At 37.3% G+C, this 12,334-nt stretch overlaps 1 protein-coding gene and 1 non-coding gene across 7 annotated transcripts in view; both read right to left on the bottom strand.

The window, feature by feature from the left end:
* MAPK10 (mitogen-activated protein kinase 10) overlaps window positions 1–12,334 on the bottom strand; it is a 371,854-nt gene that overhangs the window by 91,293 nt on the left and 268,227 nt on the right. For all 6 annotated transcript variants that reach the window (XM_077142936.1, XM_077142934.1, XM_077142935.1 and 3 more), the window contains exon 5: window positions 10,399–10,528. In XM_077142936.1, coding sequence (XP_076999051.1) covers window positions 10,399–10,528 — 130 coding nt within the window. The remainder of the gene's footprint in view (window positions 1–10,398; window positions 10,529–12,334) is intronic.
* LOC143668607 (U2 spliceosomal RNA) lies at window positions 987–1,177 on the bottom strand. Its single transcript, XR_013168477.1, has one exon. It is a non-coding gene; the product is annotated as a U2 spliceosomal RNA (small nuclear RNA).

The raw sequence follows: 12,334 nt of genomic DNA, 5'->3' as shown, positions 1-12,334 counted from the left end.
ATACAGAAATGAAGTTGTTTCAAAATATCTTTAAAATTTGTGATCCAAGTGTCTTGTTATTCTGTGTGCTTAGTTGAGAGTGAACTGATAAAAGGTGAATGTGGTGCCTCTCCGCCGGAGCATCTATGATGAGGCTGTTATTGCAAACTTTATGACTCTCAGAAAGTAATTGACTTCATTTTGCTATTTGTTCAAAATCATCACGGACTAGGCATTGGATACGCATGTGTACAAATTCATAAAGACCCTCCTGAAAAATGGAAAACTCTTAACTCATACTATCTAGTGAATAAATAATCTAGGTAATCTCACCAGAAAAGAGCATTACAATTAAAAATAGATTAAAATTTTTTATTTTAAGAAATAGTATGCCAGGCTCTTTTCTCCCATTGTATATTTTTATTTTCCCTTTTCCTATGCTCTTGCTTTACCACTTTTACCTTTTTTATCTCCCTTTGAGGACTTTCTACTCTACTCTTTCTACCCTCCCCTTTATATGTTCTAATGCCTTCTAGTGACCAATTAAAAATGTGTGTGTAAATACATCTCATCACTGGTATTTACCTTTTAGTTCAACATCTTCCAGGCAGGAATCTGACTCGTATTTTTTTATCCCAGCATCTTAAGATGCACAGATATGATTCAGTGCTTGTCATGGACTCAAAATCACACCAATTATCACTTCCTAGAATTGAGTATTCATTTTCTTAATGGATTTTCTTCTCTATTAAAGATATCTTTGGGAGAACTTCACTGTTTTACTTTGCTCCCACCTTACTTCTAATGTGGGATTCATTTTTATGATTTAAGTATTTTTGTATGTTATATTAATAATAAATCTTTTAATCTATTGCTTAAATGATGAAAGCAAATTAGTGAAGTATCATGTTTAAATCCAAAGTCACATGTGCTCACCTTTGCTCCAAATTCCACTAGTCTCCACATAATTTTTTTTTTAACTTTTTATACATTTGTTATTCCTCCAAGGGGGGTGCACCGTTCCTGGAAGTACTGCAATACCAGGTCGATGCGTGGAGTGAATGGAGCAAGCTCCTATTCCATCTCCTAACTCCAAAAATCCATTTAATATATTGTCCTCAGATAGAGGACGTTTCAGATATTAAACTGATAAGAACAGATACTACACTTGATCTTAGCCAAAAGGCCAAGAAGCGATCCAACTAATTTTGACTCATGTCAACCTTGTGACCTCTTTTTCCTTTGAGATTATTAATGGCATTCCAAGCGACAGACAAAGTTAACCATGATCCTACTCATCCCCAACAACAAAGCAAGATATTTTTATGTTCTCATGTTTTCTGTTAGCCCTTTTCTAAATGCAGATGTAACTTCCTATCATATAGCACAGTGCTTGGCACCAACAAATGGTAATCTGGATAAGAATCTACATAATTTTATCCATAGCATTGACACCAGTGTGAATCACAGGTACTAAATTACATTTCATTATAAGTGGCATTCTCTCTGTTAACACATCCCAGAAACTTATTTCCTTAAACTTATACAAATAGGTAGGCAAATAATGAAAGAATGAATGAATTAAAGAAGGTGACAAGTGGTTTTCCATTTACAAATTAACATTTCAATTTTGGACACTGATAAATTTGAACCTCATTTCAGACAAGAATGGCAAGTGTGATACCTGAAGTCAGTTAAGTGAAAATGTCTCCACAATATAGAGAAGGAGGATTCAGGAAATAATACATACATAAACACACAAACTGTCACTCCTTTCCATATAATCATCTCATTGTTTGCATTCATCCATCTTTTTTTTTTATTAATTAAAAAAAGAATTAACAAAACAATTAGAAATCATTCCATTCTACATGTACAATCAGTAATTCTTAATATCATCATATTGCATATTCATCATTTCTTAGTACATTTGCATCGATTTAGAAAAAGAAATAAAAAGACAACAGAATAAGAATTAAAACAATAATAGAAAGAAAAAGAAAAAAAAAAACCTATACCTCACATGCAGCTTCATTCAGTATCTTAACATAATTGCATTACAATTAGGTAGTATTGTGCTGTCCATTTCTGAGTTTTTTTATCCAGTCCGTTGTACAGTCTGTATCCCTTCAGCTCCAATTACCCCTTCTCCTTTTTTTTTTTTAATTAATGGAAAAAAAGAAATTAACCCAACATTTAGAAATCATATCATTCTACATATGCAATCAGTAATTCTAAACATCATCACATAGATGCATGATCATCATTTCTTAGTACATTTGCATCGGTTCAGAAGAACTAGCGACATAACCAAAAAAGATATAGAATGTTAATATAGAGAAAAAAATAAAAGTAATAATAGTAAAATCAAAACAAAACAAAACAAAAACCTATAGCTCAGATGCAGCTTCATTCAGTGTTTTAACATGATTACTTTACAATTAGGTATTATTGTGCTGTCCATTTTTGAGTTTTTGTATCTAGTCCTGTTAAACCGTCTGTATCCCTTCAACTCCAATTGGCCATTATCTTACCCTGTTTCTACCTCCTGCTGGACTCTGTTACCAATGACATATTCCAAATTTATTCTCGAATGTCCGTTCACATCAGTGGGACCATACAGTATTTGTCCTTTAGTTTTTGGCTAGACTCACTCAGCATAATGTTCTCTAGGTCCATCCATGTTATTACATGCTTCATAAATTTATCCTGTCTTAAAGCTGCATAGTATTCCATAGTATGTATATACCACAGTTTGTTTAGCCACTCTTCTGTTGATGGAGATTTCGGCTGTTTCCATCTCTTTGCAACTGTAAATAACACTGCTATAAACATTGGTGTGCAAATGTCCGTTTGTGTCTTTGCCCTTAAGTCCTTTGAGTAGATTCCCAGCAATGGTATTGCTGGGTCGTATGGCAATTCTATATTCAGCTTTTTGAGGAACCGCCAAACTGCCTTCCACAGTGGTTGCACCATTTGACATTCCCATCAACAGTGGATAAGTGTGCCTCTTTCTCCGCATCCTCTCCAGCACTTGTCATTTTCTGTTTTGTTGATAATGGCCATTCTGGTGGGTGTGAGATGATATCTCATTGTGGTTTTGATTTGCATTTCTCTAATGGCCAGGGACATTGAGCATCTCTTCATGTGCCTTTTGGCCATTTGTATTTCCTCTTCTGGTAGGTGTCTGTTCAAGTCTTTTTCCCATTTTGTAATTGGGTTGGCTGTCTTTTTGTTGTTGAGATGAACAATCTCTTTATAAATTCTGGATACTAGACCTTTATCTGATATATCATTTCCAAATATTGTCTCCCATTGTGTAGGCTGTCTTTCTACTTTCTTGATGAAGTTCTTTGATGCACAAAAGTGTTTAATTTTGAGGAGCTCCCATTTATTTATTTCCTTCTTCAGTGCTCTTGCTTTAGGTTTAAGGTCCATAAATCGCCTCCAGTTGTAAGATCCATAAGATATCTCCCTACATTTTCCTCTAACTGTTTTATGGTCTTAGACCTAATGTTTAGATCTTTGATCCATTTTGAGTTAACTTTTGTATAGGGTGTGAGACATGGGTCTTCTTTCATTCTTTTGCATATGGATATCCAGTTCTCTAGGCACCATTTATTGAAGAGACTGTTCTGTCCCAGGTGAGTTGGCTTGACTCCCTTATCAAAGATCAAATGTCCATAGATGAGAGGGTCTATATCTGAGCACTCTATTCGATTCCATTGGTCGATATATCTATCTTTATGCCAATACCATGCTGTTTTGACCACTGTGGCTTCATAATATGCCTTAAAGTCAGGCAGCGTGAGACCTCCAGCTTCGTTTTTTTTCCTCAAGATGTTTTTAGCAATTCGGGGCACCCTGCCCTTCCAGATAAATTTGCTTATTGGTTTTTCTATTTCTGAAAAATAAGTTGTTGGGATTTTGATTGGTATTGCATTGAATCTGTAAATCAATTTAGGTAGGATTGACATCTTAACTATATTTAGTCTTCCAATCCATGAACACGGTATGCCCTTCCATCTATTTAGGTCTTCTGTGATTTCTTTTAACAGTTTTTTGTGGTTTTCTTTGTATAGGTCTTTTGTCTCTTTAGTTAAATTTATTCCTAGGTATTTTATTCTTTTAGTTGCAATTGTAAATGGGATTCGTTTCTTGATTTCCCCCTCAGCTTGTTCATTACTAGTGTATAGAAATGCTACAGATTTTTGAATGTTGATCTTGTAACCTGCTACTTTGCTGTACTCCTTTATTAGCTCTCGTAGTTTTGTTGTGGATTTTTCTGGGTTTTCGACGTATAGTACCATATCGTCTGCAAACAGTGATAGTTTTACTTCTTCCTTTCCAATTTTGATGCCTTGTATTTCTTTTTCTTGTCTAATTGCTCTGGCTAGAACCTCCAACACAATGTTGAATAATAGTGGTGATAGTGGACATCCTTGTCTTGTTCCTGATCTTTGGGGGAAAGTTTTCAATTTTTCCCCATTAAGGATGATTTTAGCTGTGGGTTTTTCATATATTCCCTCTATCATTTTAAGGAAGTTCCCTTGTATTTCTATCTTTTGAAGTGTTTTCAACAGGAAAGGATGTTGAATCTTGTCAAATGCCTTCTCTGCATCAATTGAGATGATCATGTGATTTTTCTGCTTTGATTTGTTGATATGATGTATTACATTAATTGATTTTCTTATGTTGAACCATCCTTGCATACCTGGGATGAATCCTACTTGGTCATGATGTATAATTCTTTTAATGTGTTGTTGGATATGATTTGCTAGAATTTTATTGAAGATTTTTGCATCTATATTCATTAGAGATATTGGTCTGTAGTTTTCTTTTTTTGTAATATCTTTGCCTGGTTTTGGTATGAGGGTGATGTTGGCTTCATAGAATGAATTAGGTAGTTTTCCCTCCACTTCGATTTTTTTGAAGAGTTTGAGGAGAGTTGGTACTAATTCTTTCTGGAACGTTTGGTAGAATTCACATGTGAAGCCATCTGGTCCTGGACTTTTCTTTTTAGGAAGATTTTGAATGACTAATTCAATTTCTTTACTTGTGATTGGTTTGTTGAGGTCATCTATGTCTTCTTAAGTCAAAGTTGATTGTTCATTTCTTTCCAGGAACCTGTCCATTTCATCTAAATTGTTGTATTTATTAGCGTAAAGTTGTTCATAGTATCCTGTTATTACCTCCTTTATTTCTGTGAGGTCAGTAGTTATGTCTCCTCTTCCATTTCTGATCTTATTTATTTGCATCCTCTCTCTTCTTCTTTTTGTCAATCTTGATAAGGGCCCATCAATCTTATTGATTTTCTCATAAAACCAACTTCTGGTCTTATTGATTTTCTCTATTGTTTTCATGTTTTCAATTTCATCTATTTCTGCTCTGATCTTTGTTATTTCTTTCCTTTTGCTTGCTTTGGGATTAGTTTGCTGTTCTTTCTCCAGTTCTTCCAAGTGAACAGTTAATTCCTGCATTTTTGCCTTTTCTTCTTTTCTGATATAGGCATTTAGGGCAATAAATTTCCCTCTTAGCACTGCCTTTGCTGCATCCCATAAGTTTTGATATGTTGTGTTTTCATTTTCATTTGCCTCGAGGTATTTACTAATTTCTCTTGCAATTTCTTCTTTGACCCACTCGTTGTTTAAGAGTGTGTTGTTGAGCCTCCACGTATTTGTGAATTTTCTGGCATTCCGCCTATTATTGATTTCCAACTTCATTCCTTTATGATCTGAGAAAGTGTTGTGTATGATTTCAATCTTTTTAAATTTGTTAAGACTTGCTTTGTGACCCAGCATATGGTCTATCTTTGAGAATGATCCATGAGCACTTGAGAAAAAGGTGTATCCTGCTGTTGTGGGATGTAATGTCCTATAAATGTCTGTTAAGTCTAGCTCCTTTATAGTAATATTCAGATTCTCTATTTCTTTATTGATCCTCTGTCTAGATGTTCTGTCCATTGATGAGAGTGGGGAATTGAAGTCTCCAACTATTATGGTATTTGTGTCTATTTCCCTTTTCAGTGTTTGCAGTGTATTCCTCATGTATTTTGGGGCATTCTGGTTCGGTGCATAAATATTTATGATTGTTATGTCTTCTTGTTTAATTGTTCCTTTTATTAGTATATAGTGTCCTTCTTTGTCTCTTTTAACTGTTTTACATTTGAAGTCTAACTTGTTGGATATTAGTATAGCCACTCCTGCGCTTTTCTGGTTGTTATTTGCATGAAATATCTTTTCCCAACCTTTCACTTTCAACCTATGTTTATCTTTGGGTCTAAGATGTGTTTCCTGTAGACAGCATATAGAAGGATCCTGTTTTTTAATCCATTCTGCCATTCTGTGTCTTTTGATTGGGGAATTCAGTCCATTAACATTTAGTGTTATTACTGTTTGGATAATATTTTCCTCTACCATTTTGCCTTTTGTATTATACATATCATATCTGACTTTCCTTCTTTCTACACTCTTCTCCATACCTCTCTCTTCTGTCTTTTTGTATCTGACTCTAGTGCTCCCTTTAGTATTTCTTGCAGAGCTGGTCTCTTGGTCACAAATTCTCTCAGTGACTTTTTGTCTGAGAATGTTTTAATTTCTCCCTCATTTTTGAAGGGCAATTTTGCTGGATATAGGAGTCTTGGTTGGCAGTTTTTCTCTTTTAGTAATTTAAATATATCATCCCACTGTCTTCTAGCCTCCATGGTTTCTGCTGAGAAATCTACACATAGTCTTATTGGGTTTCTCTTGTATGTGATGGATTGTTTTTCTCTTGCTGCTTTCAAGATCCTCTCTTTCTCTTTGACCTCTGACATTCTAACTAGTAAATGTCTTAGAGAATGCCTATTTGGGTCTAATCTCTTTGGGGTGCACTGCACTTCTTGGATCTGTAATTTTAGGTCTTTCATAAGAGTTGGGAAATTTTCAGTGAAAATTTCTTCCATTAGTTTTTCTCCTCCTTTTCCCTTCTCTTCTCCTTCTGGGACACCCACAACACGTATATTTGTGTGGTTCATATTGTCCTTGAGTTCCCTGATACCCTGTTCAAAGTTTTCCATTCTTTTCCCTATAGTTTCTGTTTGTTTTTGGAGTTCAGATGTTCCATCCTCCAAATCACTAATTCTGTCTTCTGTCTCTTTGAATCTATCATTGTAGGTATCCATTGTTTTTTCTATCTTTTCTACTTTGTCCTTCACTTCCATAAGTTCTGTGATTTGTTTTTTCAGTTTTTCTATTTCTTCTTTATGTTCAGCCCATGTCTTCTTCATGTCCTCCCTCAATTTATCGATTTCGTTTTTGAAGAGGTTTTCCATTTCTGTTTGTATATTCCGCATTAGTTGTCTCAGCTCCTGTATCTCATTTGAACTATTGGTTTGTTCCTTTGACTGGGCCATATTTTCAGTTATTTGAGTGTGATCCGTTATCTTCTGTTGGCGTCTGCGCATTTAGACAGATTTCCCTGGGTATTGGATCCAAAAGTTTGGAAGATTTTTCTGTGAAATCTCTGGGTTCTGTTTTTTTTATCCTGCACAGTAGGTGGCGCTCGTGGCACACGTTTGTCTGCAGGTCCCACCAGTAAAAGGTGCTGTGGGACCTTTAACTTTGGAAAACTCTCGCCGTCCGGGAGGTTCGCTAGCCGAAGCGGCTTGGAAGAGTGCGAGCCGGCCCGGGGTCCGAACGCGGGGAGGGTCGCTGGCCGCCGCAGCCTGGGAAAGCGCCCGTCCGAATTTCCTAGTTGGCCCGGGGCGACAAGCGTGGCAGGAGGGCGCCAGTGGCAGTAGCCCGCCCAGGAGAGTGCACGTTCCCGGGGAGTCATGGGTTTGGAAGTGGCCTCCCCCACCCGTCACCGTTCTCTGCGGCCTGGGGATTTCCGATCCAATTCTCTCAGTTGGTCCGGGGGGCCGCGCGTGGTGTGGGCGCCAGCCGTCGCGGTTTGAGGGGACCACCTCTCCAATTCTCCCAGCCGGCCCGGGAAGGGGGAAGGGAGTGACTCTGGCCGCTTGCCGCCCCGCCCGGTGAAGCCCGTGCCCCTCGGCGATCTCACCCGAGCGGCTTCTCTCAGCCAGCCAGCTGTTCCAGGATGGGGTACGCTGTCTTTTTTATCTCTGTTGTGGCTTTGGGAGCTGTTCTGTATCGTTTCTACTCCCCTAGTAGCTGTCCTGGAGAAGAAACTAAGATCCGCGCGTCTTACTAAGCCGCCATCTTCTCCAGAAGTCTCATCATCCATCTTTTTGTCCCATGATACTTCTTATCCTTTCAGCTACCATAAAAAAATGCATTCTTCTTGCCTTTATTTAACACACTGAAAGAATACATTACTTTAATAAGTCTCATAATCCTTACATGACTAAATTCGAGATGGGGATATACTTCATAAAGTTTCCCCTTCTGTTTTGTTTTCGATTCAGTTTGCCATTTATTAAGATTCCTATGTTTAATCAATGTGCTACATGCTTGGTTACCTTGATGAAGGAAATGGGATCTGGTCCTCAAGGAGTGGAGGAAGCAGGCATGAATATACAGAATATTCAGTGGAGGAGGTGGACACAAATACATAACTGTTATAATCTAATCGAATAATGGCTATAATAGCACAGAATCAGGAGCAATCAATATGGCCTCCTCTAGATGTTGGGCTGGTTAGAGAAAGCTTTGAGAGAAAATGATATTTGATCTTGACATGTAATAAATAAAAGGACTTGACCTGTTAAAGGATCAGGAAAGGACATTTCAGACAGAGAGAATGGCATCTAGGAAATACATGAATGACATAGAACCAACGAGAAAGTTGGTTCAAGGCCAGACTGTAAAGGCCTTGAGCACCAGGCTAAGAAGTTTTGAACTAATCCTGTACAGACAATAGGCAATGGGTAACCAACAAGATTATATTTGTATTTAGGGAAAAAAAGAAAGGATGGTGATGGCTGAAATGTAATAAACTGGCATTTGTTTATACCACAGTCTCTTGTGAGTTAGGCTGGCATAAATGTACCAAGTTCTAGACCCGCAGAGCTGACCTAGAGCATGAGGTGCGGTACTGCCATCCTATGCAACAGCCAAGTAGCCTAGAAGACTTATCTTTAAATGCAGTAGAGAGAATTATTTCAGAAGACAAGAGGGAAATAAGGAAGTTAATCAATGGTGCAATTTACTATCAAGGCCTGATATGAAGACTGAAATTTCTTTTTTAATGAGACCTTCCTTACTCAACCAATTTAAAACTGTTACCTTACTATACCTGGCACTGACCAGCATTCTTAATTCTCTTTCCTTGTGTTTCTTTTCTTAGTAGCTCTTATCACCATCTGACATTCTCTGCCTTTTACTTATTAATTTTATTGATTGCCCTTCTCCACCAGTAGAATGTAAACTCCGCATTGGCAGCACCTTTCACTCTTCTATTCATTGCTGTATCCTCATAGGGTGGCTCTATGTGCACCTGGCACATTGTAGGCATTCAACAAATAATTGTCAAATAACTGAATAAAAAAATTGTTGAAGTAGAGCAATAGAGTAAAAGAGAAACGCTATTGTTGGGCCTGAATTTCCGTATTTATATTTCAAACACCTTTCAAATAAACACTTATATTTGCTCTACTTGCTGCTTCTTAGTGCCACTGACAGATGGAGGGTTAGTCTTATGACAAGATCCCTTGCACTGATTATCAGATGGTATGTGTGATCTTCATACTTAAGAAGAACTTTTAGGGAGTCATGACAGTGACTTTAAAATAATGAAATATTTCCCATTTGTCCTTACTGAGAAGAACTGGAGCACAGAAAGAATTCTAGAGGCCTTTACTATATTTTTACTTTGAAGTAAAGCAAGTCCTCTGACGGTGTGACTCATTGTGCTCCAATGAGAACATGCTCTTGATGACTCTACTCTGCAATGCTTTACAAGTATATGCCTGCAACACTTGCCCACCCCTACATAAAACAAGTTGCTGAAGCACAGTGTGTATATTGAACAGTTAGAGGCCACTGCCAGACTATCGCCTAACAAAAGGATGTAACATGATGCATAGCAATATTTACTTGTTATTAAGTAAAAAGAATAACAATACTATAAATAGCATACTGTTCATACTTGTTTTCTTTCTCTCTTTTGTAAACATGAAGCTCTCTGGTTAATTCAGCGCATGATAACCAAATATGGTTGATTTCCCCATAACCAGATATGGGGAAATATCTATCAAATTCACCCCCTCCATGCCACATGGTTTTTAAATGATTTTGAAGCAGAAAGCTACCTTGAGGACAAGGAAATCAAATGAAGCATATGGAAAGGATATACCATCTTAAAAGGCAGAAATTGTGAAGCAAAGTAGTCCTTCCTATTGTGTTAACTCACCCATTTTCTACCCCCAATCTCACAATCTTCTACTGCTAGTGGTTCAAAAACAGCAAATATACTCACGTTTTTGTGGTTCACACACTTCATGAGGACCAGCTCCCTGTAGGCTCTCTTGGCATGCGTTTGGTTTTGAAAAGGTCTGCTGAGCTTCTTAATGGCAACATTTCTGTCGAGAACAGCATCATATGCAGCACTGCAAAGAACCAAGAGCAGTCCAGAATTTAAAAAAAGGAATCTTTAGAGCCCTTGCCTTCCTAAATAAGGACTTTGATAAAGAACATGCTACTTTGGAATCCTACTCAGATACCTTCTATCATGAAAATCAGACTTTAAACAAGGATATAAAATTGAGCAGTATCAAAAAAAAGTATACTTGCTAAGAAAAGAAAAAGAGTATCTTGCTAAGAATGGATATAATTGTATCATGAGTAGGGGTGGAAAAGGAAGAAAAAAAAAAGTGATTAACTTTCCCACTAGCCAGGGATCGGTAGGCAAGTCATTTAATCTCTCTGGGCTTGAATTTCTCATCTATAAATACGTGATATCTAGGTTTTCTCTAGCTATAAAACTACATCTTTCTTTGTTATTTTAAGTGGGTATTCACTCTTTCTCCACTCACAGGAAACAGTACTTAATTGGCATGAAGGCACAGATGGGTTGATGGCCAAAGTAAACTAACAATAACAAAGCTCAAAACAAGTAATGCTGTCAGAGGGGATTTTAGAAACATAATTTATTTTAAATATAAAGACAGTAAGAATGCTACTAACATTTGAAGTTTTCAAGCTATGTGAAATAATCATGATAGATTATAATGTTTTGGAAAAGCAGCCAATATATGGTACTTTTTCTTGCATATTCAGAATACATGGGTCCAGGGATCAAATGAGGAAGTGAGAGAGACTCTTTTCAGTATTACTCTTAATGACGCATTCACAAAATATTTGCTTTCCATCCTGCAACTTTGAGTTCTGCTAGGTTTTGCCTTAGTTGGCAGGAAGGAATGCAGCAACCAGGGCCCTCTACAACTGATCCATCAAATTGGAATCTGACAATTGGCCACTGAAGACTCATACCACCAAACTAAAACAGGAAAGAACGGGATTACTAAACTGAAAGACATCGACAGACTCACACGTTAAATTTAAACAAAGTCTTAGAGTTCATCTGGCTCATGTCCCCATCAAGCCCTTATTCCCCTCCAAAACAGCTCCACGAAAAATTTGACCAGGTCCTGCCTGAGAGTCTCCAATAACATGGACCTCACTAAATTCAAGAGCCCTTATTCTGCTGTTTGACAACATTGAGAGTTAGAAATGTCATCATCCTAATAAGGAGAGTTGTCTTCTGTAGTTTCCATTTACTACTGCCATCTCTGCCATCCAGTGCAATTCAGAATTTAAAAATTCCTTTTTAATTATGACAGACCTATACTGGTTGAAATCTATTAAAGAACAGAGACTAGAGTAAACATGTAATAACCCTTAGGTCTTATTATTTTTCCCCTAAGTCTTTTCTCCCTCAAGCTAAACATCACCAGTGTCCTAATACCATTTGACAAAGTATAGTTTCAAGTCCCATCACTATCTGGTCAGTCCCCTCTGAATATACTCCAGTTTTGTCAATATCCTCTGAAAATGTGGAGCCTGAACTAAGTAGACATTGCTTCTTTTGGCATGGAGTGTCAGTGAAGTTTAGGATAGGGCTGTTGACTCCTTCCTCCATTCATTTGCTTGCTCCTTCCGTCAAGAATCTTCTTCTGACATAATTAACCCAGTGACCACTGATTTCTTTAGTAGTCACACATTATTGACTCACACTGAAATTCTGTTAGTTAAAAATACTATCTTTTTAAAAACCTGTGCTGTTATTAAACTACGTATTTCAGCACCAGTACTTTTATTCTTGTTCTTTGTCATCTAACAATGACAGTACACGTAAAGGAAAGAGTCCAATGGACCTGTACCTTATGGGGAGAGCACAAAGACAAGAGTGAATT

The sequence above is a fragment of the Tamandua tetradactyla genome, chromosome 24 (assembly GCF_023851605.1).
Source record: "Tamandua tetradactyla isolate mTamTet1 chromosome 24, mTamTet1.pri, whole genome shotgun sequence".
Classification (NCBI taxonomy): Eukaryota; Metazoa; Chordata; class Mammalia; order Pilosa; family Myrmecophagidae; genus Tamandua; species Tamandua tetradactyla.
Note: the sequence above shows the minus strand (reverse complement) of the source record. Positions and strands in the feature narration are given on the sequence as shown.